At 42.0% G+C, this 14,930-nt stretch overlaps 1 protein-coding gene across 1 annotated transcript in view; it reads left to right on the forward strand.

Moving 5' to 3' along the window:
- The window catches only part of STK32B (serine/threonine kinase 32B), a 363,907-nt gene that overhangs the window by 192,063 nt on the left and 156,914 nt on the right, over nt 1–14,930 (forward strand). The window contains exon 6 of the mRNA XM_073574498.1: nt 7,064–7,153. Coding sequence (XP_073430599.1) covers nt 7,064–7,153 — 90 coding nt within the window. The remainder of the gene's footprint in view (nt 1–7,063; nt 7,154–14,930) is intronic.

A 14,930-nucleotide genomic window follows, 5' to 3' on the forward strand; every position in this document is an offset into this window, starting at 1 on the left:
ACATTTAAATCACTCAGACCAGACAGGTTTAGTAATGATTATTTCAAGTCTTTTAGTAATTTATTGGCCCCTCACCTTGTAAAAGTATTTAATTCAGCTTTCCAATCAGGTCAATTTCCCAAAGAGATGCTGGAAGCGACCATTGTCGTAATCCCTAAACCAAATTCTGACACTAGCCAAGTTTTTAATTATAGACCTATATCCCTCATCAACACAGACGTAAAAATTTACGCAAAAATCTTAGCTAATAGACTAAATCAATTTCTCCCGACACTAATTTCCAACGATCAGATAGGCTTCATTAAAGGAAGACAATCCATAGATGGTACGAGAAGGCGCATTAACATAATTAAGCTCATTTCCTCGAAAAAACCTCAATGCCACTGTTATCTCTCTTGATGCTGAGAAAGCGTTTGACCGTCTTAATTGGTCTTATCTCGAAGCGACTGTCAAAAAATTTGGAATGAATTCTCGACTCACGGGAGGTATTATGGCTTTGAACTCTGGCCCTGGGGCGAGGGTATATTCCAACAATCATCTTTCCCCTATGTTTGATATAGCTAATGGGACTAGACAGGGCTGCCCCTTGTCACCATTGCTTTTCGCATTGGCCATTGAACCTCTGGCCCAATTAATCAGGAATAGTGCAAAGATCTCAGGAATTAAAACCTTGCATAGAGATTTTAAAATTGCGTTATATGCAGATGATATAATTCTTACCCTCACAGATCCAAGCAACTCTATCACTGCCTTACAAACTCTAATCCAGACTTTTTCCAAGGTCTCTTATTTTAAAACAAACAACTCTAAATCCAAAATACTAGGCTTTAACCTGGGAATAGACCAAGGAAAAATTGAGGGCCTCTCGCCTTGGGGTTGGGCTACTAATGGGCTGACATACCTAGGCCTAAAATTTGTCAAAAATATAAACTCTCTTTTAAAATTAAACTTAGAGATTCTTACCAAAAAGCTTTTTAATGAATTTCTAGAGATGATGGACTCTCTTGGTGGGGAAGAATCATGATGGTTAAATCATACATCTTCCCAAAAATCCTATATCTACTTCACTCTCTTCCTTTAAAAGTTCCCTCTTCTTCTCTTACAAATCTCCAAGCCTCATTGAATTCCTTTATATGGAATAACAAAAGACCCAGAATAGCAAAAAATATTCTATACAACCATAAATCTTATGGTGGAGCTGGTTCCCCAAATATCACGGCTTATTACACTGCAAATTTAGTCAAACAAAGCGCATTCTGGTGGCCACATGATAAGACACCAGCTTGGCATGAACTAGAACAGTTCTTTAATAATTATAAACCTCTTCACCTACTAATTCTGAACCAACTCCTTCATAAAAAATTAATTGAAAACTCTCATCCAATTTTTCAAGCTATTTCTGAAGCTTGGAAAAAATTTTCTGTTCCAAAAAGAGGCTCTAATAAAGAAGTCACATTAAAAAATTTGACCTTATCAGTTATTTTTCAAGCATCCAATCAGACTATTGACCCCGTTTGGTCTGCACTTGGTCTCAAAAGACTCAAAGATTTATACGATGGTGCTCTTTGTACACCTTATAACAAACTCAAGAATAGATTTCAATCTACTACTCCTGCTTTCTTACAATATGTCATCCTTAAAGACAAACTCCATGAGTTCCTTGCTATTTCACGAAGAATTTCTGAACCAGCAGTTAAGCTTATTTGTAATATAGACCATAATATTTTCTGGAGTTTTGAGTATACTTAGAAGTGGTGTAATAATAGCTTTGCAGTGGTCAAGACTCAAAATATTATCAAATGGGAAAATGAATTACATACAATAATTGACCCTCCTGACCTTGAACAGGCATGCTCCCTCTCGTACGCCTCTACCATTTCCTTATCACTACAAGAGACCCACTTCAAACTTTTAACGAGATGGTATTATACCCCTGTAAGACTCCATAGAATCAACCCTGACAATTCTCTGCTCTGTTGGAGGGGTTGGGGAAGGCCAGGAAATATTTTGCATATATTTTGGCAATGTCCCAAAATTGTTCCCTTTTGGAGAAAGGTTTCAAATTTTATCGATTTTATCTAAGGAACGCGACTTATTTTGTCTCCTCACAATACAAAAACCGTTTAGCACAGCTATATAGGAGGTGATGCAGCAAGTAGGATCCTAGTCCGTAATCATATGAATATAGAAACTTGGCACACACTATATATAATTTCCAGTGAAAAGGTAGTTTTTAATGTACAGTACATACAGTATAGACGTTTCGGTCACATTGACCTTCATCACGGTACTATGTATTGTACTGCTGTCATTTGCATTATGCTCAAAAGAAGGAGAGCCAAAAAAAGGTAAGTGGTCCCCCCGCTCCTGACCCGCGGTGGATGCCGTGTCATTGTCCCATATGCTGCACACTGACCGGACCGACTCTGCATAATTGTGCCTTTTGTCCCTACTCCCAGGGGGACCACTTACCTTTTTTGGCACTCCGGAGCGGAGTGTGCAGCCGCACAGCAATACATGGAGCGCTCCGCTCCGCTCCTGGTGCCAGAGCTTGGTTTTAACCTGCGAGACTCGGCCGTATCTCGCTGTAGTGTGACTCCGGCCTAATAGTGTCAGTTTGTCTTTGTTCATGAGAAGCAGCAGATTAACGGAAATTATACTCCAGAATAGCTTTTTCATGGAGAATACAATTATTTACTTCCTTTTCATCACCTCCCTTTTCCCAAAAATAAAGACATAAAAAAAGCAAATTTTGTATTACGACATTCAACAAAATTCCAAATTATTAAAATATAAAATAATTACCGTAAACTTGTGCGGTAAATGGTCTAAAGAAAATAAAGTAAAAAGCCAGAATTGCCATTTTTCAGTCACCCCATCACACCTAAAAATGCTACAGAAAACAATCAAAAACCGATCTGTAGAATGATGTTGTCAGGTCTTTGAACACCGTAAAAAAAATGTGTAATTCCATGTTTTTCCCATTTTACTTAATTGAAATTTTTTTTCCTGGTTTTCAGTAAACTGGTAAAAGAATGGTGTGATTCAAAACTACAAGTTGTCCTGCAAAAAACAAGCTCTCATACGGCGATGAAAACAAACAAAAACTGAAAAAAATTATGGCTCTTAGAAGTAGCAAGAGCTCAAAAATGAAAATTGCATTCGTCGTAAAAGGAATCTTTCACTAGGTTTCTACTATGCCATCTGAGAGCAGCATGATATAGTGGCAGAGACCTTGATTCCAGCAATGTGTCACTTACTGGACTGCTTACTTCAGTTTTGATAAAATCACAGTTTTCTCTGCTGCAGATCTAGCAGTTTTCTGAATACTGAGCTCTGTATAACGCCGCCCACACTCCTGATTGGTTGCTTACATTTTACATAGGCAGAAAGCTACCAATCAGTGGTGGAGGCGGAGTTATACAGAGCTCATGAATATAGAGGACTACACAGCAGGTTTACTAGTCCTCTAGTGATAATCTACTGCTGATAAAACAATGATTTTATATAAAGTATAAATAGCAGTCCAGAAAGTGACATATCACTTGAATCAGGGTCTTTCTCTCTACACTATCAGATTACAAACCTGGTGACAGATTTCCTTTAAGGAGATAATATCCACAAACCTTTGCTCATACAGAAAAAAATAGCTAGGAAAGAATATTTTGACATTTGCCAAAAATGCACCAAAAAATATTTCCTGTACCATTTTTTCTATCTGTCAACATGTGGAAATATTTGTATTCCATCCATTATTATTATTATGCATTTATATAGCACCATTTATTCCATGGCACTTTACATGTGAAAAGGGGAAATATAGACAAGTATAATAAACATGTGTAAGACAAGGGACACACAAATACATAAGGAGAGGGGACCCTGCCCGCGAGGGCTCACAGTCTACAGGGATGGGTGAGGATACAGTAGGAGGGGGTAGAGCAGGTTGTGCGGTGGTTCAGTAGACCGAAGATCATTGCAGCCTGTAGGCTTGTCGGAACAGGTCGGTCTTCGGGTTCTTCTTGAAGGTTTCCGTTGATGGTGAGAGTCTGATGTGTTGTGGCAGAGAGTTCCAGAGCATGGGGGAAGCACGGGAGAAGTCTTGTATGCGGTTGTGGGAAGAAGAGATAAGGGGGGAGTAGAGAAGGAGATCTTGAGATGATCGATGGTTGCGTGCGGGTAGGTACCTAGAGACCATGTCACAGATGTATGGAGGAGACAGGTTGTGGATGGCTTTGTATGTCATACTTCGGGTTTTGAATTGGAGCCTCTGGGCAATAGGAAGCCAGTGAAGGGCCTGGCATAGGGGGGAGGTTGCGGAATAGCGGGGAGACAGGTTGATTAGTCGGGCAGCAGAGTGTAGGATGGACTGGAGCGGTACCAGAGTGCTAGAGGGGAGGCCAGAGAGTAGGAGGTGGCAGTAGTCGAGGCGGGAGATGATAAGAGCATGCACTAGTGTTTTTGTGGTTTCGTGGTAGAGGAATGAGCGGATTCGGGAAATATTTTTGAGTTTGAGGCGGCAGGAGGAGGCGAGGGCTTGGATATGTGGTTTGAAAGAGAGCGCAGAGTCGAGGATCACCCCAAGGCACCGAGCGTGCGGGACTGGGGAAAAAGAGCAGCCATTGACATCCATCATCGGATCCATCCAGAGTTGACGTCTACGGGCAGGGAATATGACTTTTCTTCATTGTAAGAGAAGGAAGGCTCAGTTTTTATCTTTCCATCGTGTCAAGGTTTTCTTTCTGACTGACTGCACCGTCTTGTAACCTGTAATTGTGACCCAGTGATCCAGATGTGCAGCAAAGCATTCCTTTCTGGGAATTACGTTTTTGTAAGAAATACTAATGGTTAGTTAATATATGACAGGGCGATTTCTCTGACCCGAGATGTTCATCCCGATGCTTCTGCCGCACTGTAAAGGGGTTGCAGACTTTAATACTTCACGAGCTTCTACGTCTGGCTCTTTACTGACCCTATGTCTTGCTGTTCACTCATGTGTTAGAAACTTCTTGATTTACTTTGGGCGCTAATGATGTGTGAAGCTTTACAGAATGGCTGTGCTTTATCGAAAAGCTTACGTATCTCCGAGCTCTCAGATCTAGGAAAGTAGAAAAGAGACAAAGTCTAGGAAAAGGTCAGGTCATCGCATTAGCGCCATTTTAATTGCCCAATTATATCAGCGAAGGTAATGTTAGCAAAAGAAAAGAATAAACTAAATGTTCCATGCACTTAAAGGGGTATTCCAGCCATGACGCTTAAAGGGATTGTCTACTTTATCTCTATTTTAATACTTGTTGGGGACATGAGTTTGTAGCATTACTAATATATAGGTATAACAGGTTCTACTCCTGCACTATATAGTAGAGCCCGAGTTGACGGCATGAGGCTTTCAAAACCTCTGAGCTCAGTCATTGGCAGCAGCGCTGTTGACATGATGTGGTGTCAGCGCTGCAGGCAATAACAGACACCGGGAGCAGCGGTGAAGACTCAGCAAACAAACTGCAGCTGAGGGACACCTTTTTCCGAATCCATAGAACCTCTTTTATGGCATACGGTTGATAAAGTCCCAGGTCTCTTCTCCCCACTAGATAACCTTTATCCTGGCCTCTTAGAATTGGCTACTACTGTATATATTAGCACAAGCCCACTGCCTCCACCAGAATTCATTGCATGGAAGTCGAGTGTCCTTCACAAAGTACATTGGCGACTCATTACTTGTATCTCCATAAAAAAAAGGTGGCACATGGAATGGGAAAGAATTGGTCACAGTAGACAATTTAGTAAAACTTAGAAATATAAATGATCACATTCTTAAGATATCGTTATAGGTGGCTTAGGTCGTCCACCGAAAATCCAGTCTCCACCAGAGCTATAAAACCATTTTTGTGGAAGGGATGGTCCTTAAAGCTCTTAATTTTGGTGTTCAGGCTACACATGCTAATGTGATATTACACCCAGACATTTCACCACTAGCTCAGAGGCACACATTATACAATTTGGCAGCTTTATAATGTAACACTCTGCTTGCCCCCACAACCAACCACTATCAACCACTTTACTCAAATTTACAGACGTCCCACCAACGCCATAACTACAAAACTGTTGTGATAAAAAAAACAACCTAAAACCCACTGCTTACCAACTCAAATATTGAAACTCAAACCCTTTTGAAATTATTAATGTGGTTGTGAGATTGTTCATCTAGGGCTTCACCAAAAGTGGTTATGCGGCTCCCAATGGCCACTCCTTTTATCCACATCCCCCACTTCTCCCTTTTTTGACGTCACTCCTCTCTTTCTGCTAAATTCCCACTAAAACCCCATAAGATTATCCTCACATAATTTCTTTTTCGGGTGGATTCCACCTGTAATTTGCCTTAAAAAGCAACCTCGAAACTATAGTAAAATAATGAACATGGTGCACAGCAATGTCGTTTCTTACTTCTTTTGACCACTTTAGACTTTGGAAACCAAGCACTTAGCCTTACCCTCCTCCTCCTCCTTCCTTCACCATAGGACTTCATGAGCAACAAGTGTCATCTCTGATCTCCGTAATGAGAAAGTCTGTATTCACTGAACACAGATTTTACAGATTTCTACCCATGAATTGAGAGGAAAGATCAGCCTAGGAGGAGAAAGAAGCAGATTTCCTTTGATAAGATATTACAAGGTTTCTTATTTTCATGAGTACTACTGGGATTCATGAAATAAAAATTAAAATGACGTTGACGCTTCAACTGATACAAATGTAAATATTAATTCTTAAATTTAATTTAGCAAAATGGTAAATTGTAATGTTTCCCAAAGTTAACTCACATTTTAGAAACCTAAAAGATTTCAGTTTAGTCTGATTTCCATCCGGCTAGGAGACTGATACAGAACGAGATTTTGGTTTTGTTTAATTTTTTGTTGAGTTTCCATGAATTATTTCTGAGTGTTGACATTAAGTGCGTAAGGAAGAAAAGAGCTTCAGCACTGCTTCTAATTATAATACTAGAGGACAAGATTAGCTCCAATTTGTGCCATTAATTAATTGTTTGTTTGTTTGTTTGTTTTCACTTCAGGCCATGTACACATTACAGATTTTAACATAGCTACAATCGTCAAAGGATCTGAGAAGGCTTCATCCATGGCAGGTACAAAGCCTTACATGGGTAAGTGACTGGGAATTGATGTGTTTTTGAAAGACTGTTGGTAAGGCCTCTTTCACACTTCAGTTTTTTGCATCAGTTATAATCCGCCAAAAAGGCGGACAAGCGGATCCGTTCTCAACTGATGTGAACGGATGGCACAGGATCCGTTTTCAGACGGATCCTGAAAATGAAGAAATTTAAAGGAATCGCTGGCCGGGAGAGAGAGAGAGAGAGAGAGAGAGAGAGAGAGAGAGAGAGAGAGAGAGAGAGAGAGAGAGAGAGAGAGAGAGAGAGAGAGAGAGAGATTTTTTGTTTTGTCCGGCACCCAGAAAGAAATTCGGGTTAAATCAGTGTTTGCAGGATCCGCCAGAGAAAAAAACGTTACAAGCTCCGTTTTGAAATTTTTGAGGATGGTGACGGACAGCAACTTTTGGCGGATCCTCACAAAAAACGGATGCAACGGACAGCAATCCGTCACAATCCGCCATTAATGCAAGTCAATGGGAAAAAACGGATCCTCAAAAAAAATTTGAGGATCCGTTTTTTTTCAAAACCTGGCGGATTGTGACTGATTGTAAAAAACGGAAGTGTGAAAGAGGCCTAAGAGAAGATTAAACGGAACCTGTCACCTCCTTTTTCAGCTATGAGCTGCGGCCACTGCCTTTCGGAGCTTATCTACAGCATTCTAGAATGCTGTAGATAAGCCCCCATGTAACCTGAAAGATAAGAAAAACAAGTTATATTAAACTCACCCGGGGGCGGTCCGGTCCCATGGGCATTGCAGGTCCCATCTTCATACAATGTCGTCATCCACCTCGCTTCGTGTCGTGGCTCCTGTGCAGGCGTACTGATCTAACCTGTTGAGGGCAGAGCCAAGTACTGCAGTGCGTAGGCGCTGGACCTCTCTGACCTTCCCCGGCGCCTGCGCACTGCAGTACTTGGCTCTGCCCTCAACAGGTTAGATCAGTATGCCGGCGCAGGAGCCACGACACGAAGCAGGGAGGATGATGACATCGCAGGAAGATGGAAGGCACCGGACCCGGATCTGCGACGCCCATCGGACCGGACTGCCCCCGGGTGAGTATAATATAACTTATTTTTCTTATCTTTCAGGTCGGATCGGAGGCTTATCTACAGAACTCTAGATTGCTGTAGATAAGCCCTGAAAGGCAGTGGCTGCAGCTCAAAGCTCTAAAACGAGGTGACAGGTTCACTTTAAAGGGAATGTATCACTTAAAGATTTTGTTAAGCGACCAAGGTGGTCCTAAAAATCTATAGAGTTGGATCCACTTGTGCTCATTTAAGACTGGTTAGTCTAAGTTTGCTCTTTTTTTAATATGGGACAAAGTGACCTTTTGGGCTTACCCACTGGTATAGGGCCAGTGCAGAGACAAGCAAATTTCAGCTGACTACAATGCTGATGTTCTAGTTAATAGATGCAAACTGGTTCTGTAGCAAAGATTGGATATAACATCAGGAGACCATTTCAACTGCTATTGATGTTTGAGGGAAACCGAAATGTAAGTAGGAAAACATTGGACCTCTGAGCAGTGGAAAAACGTTGCCTGGCCAGATGACACCGTTTATATACAGTAGGTTAGGTCAGAATTTGGTACAAGATCCATGAATCTATGAACCCTTCCTGTCTGGTATGAACAGTTGAACAGTTCGAGTTGGTGGAGTAATGATTTGGGAAATTATTTTTCTTGGCACAACTTGGGTCCTCTGATACTTGTAGATGTACTGAACGTTAGAATGGTAAATGGCAAAAGGATGAACTTTGATGGACACTTTCCTTAGGTAATAAGGAGAGTGTCCATCAAAGTTCATCCTTTCATATTCATGAATTGGTTCAGGATTGTGGCAGTGAGTTTTCCTTGCTTTCCAGACCTTCATAGTCTCCAAATCCTAAAGCGGATATCAAAGAGGATGTCAGATAATTGATGTATACTGTAATGGTCCCAGGCAATGCTAAAATACACTGCTCAAAAAAATAAAGGGAACACTTAAACAACAGAATATAACTCCAAGTAAATCAAACTTCTGTGAAATCAAACTGTTCACTTAGGAAGCAACACTGATTGACAATCAATTTCACATGTTGTTGTGCAAATGGAATAGACAACAAATGGAAATTATTGGCAATTATCAAGACACCCTCAATAAAGGAGTGGTTCTGCAGGTGGGGACCACAGACCACATCTCAGTACCAATGCTTTCTGGCTGATGTTTTGGTCACTTTTGAATGTTGGTTGTCTTTTCACACTTGTGGTAGCATGAGACGGACTCTACAACCCACACAAGTGGCTCAGGTAGTGCAGTTCATCCAGGATGGCACATCAATGCAAGCTGTGGCAAGAAGGTTTGCTGTGTCTGTCAGCGTAGTGTCCAGAGGCTCGAGGCGCTACCAGGAGACAGGCCAGTACACCAGGAGACATAGAGGGGGCCGTAGGAGGACAACAACTTAGTAGCAGGACCGCTACCTCTGCCTTTGTGCAAGGAGGAACAGGAGGATCACTGCCAGAGCCCTGTAAATGACCTCCAGAAGGCCACAAATGTGCATGTGTCTGTACAAACGGTTAGAAACCGACTCCATGAGGATGGTCTGAGTGCCCGACATCTACAAAATTATTTCAGCACTTAATAGAAACTATGTAATGCAAATTATGTCACTCTACTAGATGGTTGTCTCGAATAAAGTGGCCATCCAGTCTATATACTGTGTAAACCTCTTTCTCTTGACATTGTTTCCTGTTACATTTATTATATAAGAAAAAAGAATATTTGCTGCTCCCCTTCTATACTGTATCATGCATTGTCGTATTATCACAATGTACTTCTGGCCACTTGCGTTGGATTTGCTAATTGTCCATTTTCTTATGCAGAATGATGCAGGGACAGATGGTTAAACACACTGCAGCGTAATAAAACATGTGTCTGAGCACTTTATATATAAGAACAGGAGATTCTTTGCTAAGTAACAGTATTTTTCAGACAGTGAAATGAAGGTGATCTCCAATGACATCTATGTTTGCTTTACTACAGTCTGCTAATCTATGCGCTAGCTACAAAACGCACAAGCAGCATAATAAGGTAAAACTGAACAGAAAGTCCTCTTGATAAGAAGGTGAGAACATGTTGAGATAACATAAAAGGAGTATTCCAGTTGGTAAAAATCTATCATCTATCATCAGGATAGCTGATAGCTTCTAGATTTGTTGGTGCCAGACTGCTGGGATCCGCACCGATCACCAAAATAGGGAACTTTTATCCCCGTTGGAATAAAGCAACAGTTTCCATGCTCCAACAACAAATCTATTTATCAATCTATCAAATCTATCATTTCTCAATGAGGCTGTCAGAGAAAGCCAAGTGCAGCAGTCTACAGCCCAATAGAGGATAAATTAAGCTGCGGTCCAGAATGCACATTGCCGTTCTATTCTATCAGGGACAAAAGTGCCCATTTTTGGGATTAGTGAGAACAATGCTGATCTAAACGTTATTAGTAGTGATGAGTGAACATGCTCGGATTACGTCTTATCAGAACATTCTCGGGTGTTATCCAAGAATCTGGGTGGACTTGTATATTATGTTTAAATCCCCGTGGCTGCATGATTTGCAGCTGTTAGACAGCCTGAATGCATATCGGGATTGCCTATTTGTTAGCCTTAACACATGTGGGGAATCCCTAAAAGCCGTAAATCATGGAGCCACAGGGACTCGAACAAAACATACGAGCACCGTCACGTCCAGATGATTAGATAATACCCGAGCATGCTCGAATAAGACGTTATCCAAGCACGTTCGCTCATCACTAATTTTTAGCTATTCTCTGAATATGTCATAATTTCTACCAACCAAAATACTTCATTAAGACACCAACAGAGGTAACGAGGTTCTCCAAGAATGTAATAAAATTACCCAATCACATAATTCAAATGGCAGTCCATCCTAGTCATGTGTCAGAACGAGATGAAGTCTGAAGAAACACAGCTCAACCTGTCTCTCAACTGACAGAAGCTGTATGTAAGCAGATATAATGGTAAGCTGCAGGAGAAGGGCTTAGACATGACAAGAAATAAATCTTCTCTTCGGCTGACTTAGGACAAAGGATTTTTTCTCCAGCCTCAGTCCTGATGCATGACTAGGATGTGCCACTGTTTCAATTATGTGATGGAGGCCAGTTTGTTAAATTCTTGGGGAACCCCTATGAAGTTAAAAAAAAACATTACATAAATGTGGGCCAAATATGATTTCAGCAAATGTTTCATATGCATGGTGTTTTCCTGTTGGGGAAGTGCAAGATCGGGGAAGTAGGATTTGTTGGTCTTTCGTTTTGTGGGAATTTATCTGCCTCCAAAGGTGTCTCCTCATTGAGATCACATGCATACTCAGCCAAGTCCACCGCACATGTGTATGGGTCAGGAGAAATAGCTGCAGGCTAAATGAGAATTCTAAGAGCTTCAGTTTGGTTCACACCATGTTATTGCTGGAGTCAGAGTTCTGTAAGCACCAACTATTCAGTTTGTTTAGAACTGTATTTGAATTTACCAGATTTGGTGAAAATGCTCACTTTAGGCAGATTTTATGGAAACTTCACCTCTTTCTGCCATGGGAATGCCCAATTTTGCTGGGACTGCTTCTAAAAATGCAGAACAGTCCCTGAAAATTTGGGACTGTTGTCAACTGTGATGATATCAGTTATGGTCTTTCGTAAATACAGCTGATGTACTGGACAGAGGAGCCTGTAGTTGGGGAAATCAATTTATATAAAAGTGACTCGCCCCAGAGGCCGTGGGGTACTCGGTGCCGGGCCCGTTGATTTCAATGGGAGATGTCACAGTGACAGTGACCCGGTCCGTGGCCTCAGGCAGTCAATGTAAAAGGGGTAGAGTGATGGGGATAAAGTTATTGAGATGATTCGTGACGCCACCTGTGGCTTCTGGTCAGTTTGACCAGTGCTGCAGGGTTGCTTCCCTGGGACAGATGGTGTGGTGCAGCAATTATGTTGTAGCCCTCCACAGGTAGGGCTGTAGTCCCAGGGCAGAGTAGTTGAGGTTGGTAAATGGGGAGATAGTGTGAAGAAGTAGATGTAGCAGAGCCGGGTGCCAGGCACAGGAATAAGTGGAGGACACAAGGGCATGTAGTTCCAAGGCTTTACTCACAGTCTGGTGCACACAGATGCCTGCTTCAGTGCCGTGTCCTCCAGGCCAGAGGCTCAGCCAACTCCCAGGCAAGGTAAAGTACACCTTTCCTGCACTCCTCCAACATGTGCCTTTCCTGAACGTCTCCTTACTAGCGCTAAAACTGAAGTACTTGTATCTGTGTATTAAACTCAAGTTCCTCCTTCCAGATGTTACTTGGAATTCCACTCGTACGGCAGACAGCTGTAGCCCACTTCGTGGACCTCTTACTATCAGGTCCCGGCTTACACACGCTGCTATTTTGCCCCCGAGTCTTAGATGGGAATAAAGTGGTGACAACTTCTATTCCTCCGGTTTCTGCTGCAGGAACATCAGTATCCATTCAACCTCGGAGACCGGACTCCGGACCATGCGCTTCAACTGTAAGGAAGAGCTCTGCTCTCACCTTTTTCCTCAGTTCTCTTCTCCCCACGTTCCGTACTAAACTATCTTCCTTCTGAAGAATTAGGCTTTCTCTTGTTCCTTCCCGTGCCAGCAGCTCCAGATCATAGGAGGCTGCTGCAGCACTTGCTTTCACTCCATCCCTCTCAGGGGATCTTCTCTCACTCACTGACCCTTTCCTAACATTCTCCCGCTCTCTTGTGCAGTCTAAGCTCCACCCACTTCCCAGCACACTTCGTGTTCCAAGCAGGGAGCCATGAAGGGTGCTCTGCTACACTACTCTGTCTGTGCTGGGTGCAGGTGTTGGAGTGTGGTCAGGTGCCTTCACCTTACCTGGATAGTGGGGTACCACACCTCAGGAGGAGGTGCAGTACCTCTGTAGCGACTGAACCCTCAGGGGCGCCACAAAAGGGTCTTAAAAAATAAATAACTCAGGAAAACCATCTTATCTCAACCAGCCAATAAAAAGAATTTGGCAGGTTTATTGATCCAGTCAAAAATAAAACTTATATAGAGATCCGGCAATCTGCCAAATGGTGGCTCTCGCCTTATGATAGATTTGGTGCATTTTGTTAGAGGTTAGACATATTTCTTTTGCTTACCCCAGCTCAATGACTTTGCACCATTAAAATGCTAGACACTAGTTAGGGTGATTTCACACTGCGCATTGGCACCCGGTCATTGGTTCCTTCAGGGTTTGAGTCTGAATCAACAGCAAAGCGGGATTCAACCATATGCGCTGATGGGGCGATAGACTATAATGATGCTCGCAGAGTGAACGTGTGCTGTGTCATGCATCATTTTCAGGTATGTATGCTTACTGGAGGCGGACACTCAGAAGTAGTAGACTGTCAACGGGGAGCTAACTGAATGAAGCCAGCCGTCAATTATCATGACAGTTGGCAGTCACACCACGTCAACAGAGCAGCCCAAAAGAAGAGCTGCTCTAGTGTATTGACAAATAGCAGCTGAATTGCTGACAGGAAACGTCAGTGACTGCTCTGAGCTGGTGTCAGATAGAGAAGGTTAGTTTTTAGGCCCATGGAAAAATTTTCCCATGGCACTCGCACTGACATCAGAAAGATGAAGTTAGTTCACTGGCTGTGAACTCCCAGGACCTGTCTTATGGCACCACAACAAGCAGGAGAACTTTTTCACGCTTGCGGTACCCTCAGACAGGGAATAACAGTTCACAGGGTGACACTGTGCACACATTGCTCAATGTCTACTGGATGACAGGCTGAATGGATGCATCATGCATCCATGTAGCATGCCATCTAGATGTAGCAGAGCTGAACCCATGGGACTAATAGATTAAAAGCATCTATGCAGAAAGGTGAAGAATACTGTTGTTTGTTTTTTTACCTCTTTTGCAGATGACAAGGGCATCGGTGGAATTAGGCGATGTTGTAAGTTTTCTTAATTAGGAATATTAACCCCTTCTCTACCAAGGGTGGTTTGCACGTTACTCCCGAGCCAATTGTTACAATTCTGACCACTGTCCCTTTATGAGGCAATAACTCTTGAACGCTTCAATGGATCTAGGCGATTCTGACACTGTTTTCTCGTGACATATTGTACTTCACTTTAGCGATAAAATTTCTTCACTATAATGTGCGTTTATTTATGAAAAAATGGAAATATGGCGAAAATGTTGAAAATTTAGCGATTTTCAAAATTTGAATTTTTATGCCCTTAAACCAGAGAGTTACATGACACAAAATAGTTAATAAATAACATTTCCCACATGTCTACTTTACATCAGCACAATTTTTGAACCAAAATTTGTTTTTGTTAGGAAGTTATAAGGGTTAAAAGTTGACCAGCGATTTCTCATTTTTACAACAAAATTTACAAAACCATTTTTTAGGGACCACCTCACATCTGAAGTCACTTTGAGGGGTCTATATGGCAGAAAATATCCAAAAGTGACACCATTCTAAAAACTGCACCACTCAAGCTACTCAAAACTACACTCAAGAAGATTATTAACCATTCAGGCGCTTCACAGGAGCAGGAGCAACATGGAAGGAAAAAATTAACATTTAACTTTTTAGTCACAAAAATGATCTGTTAGCAACAATTTTTTAATTTTCCCAAGGGTAGCAGGAGAAATTGGACCCCAAATGTTGTTGTCCAATTTGTCCTGAGTATGCTGATATCCTATATGTTGGGGGGGACCACTGTTTGGGCGCACGGCAGGGCTCGGAAGG

Source organism: Dendrobates tinctorius, unplaced genomic scaffold, assembly GCF_039654945.1.
Source record: "Dendrobates tinctorius isolate UK_male_01 unplaced genomic scaffold, ASM3965494v1 ptg000039l, whole genome shotgun sequence".
Classification (NCBI taxonomy): Eukaryota; Metazoa; Chordata; class Amphibia; order Anura; family Dendrobatidae; genus Dendrobates; species Dendrobates tinctorius.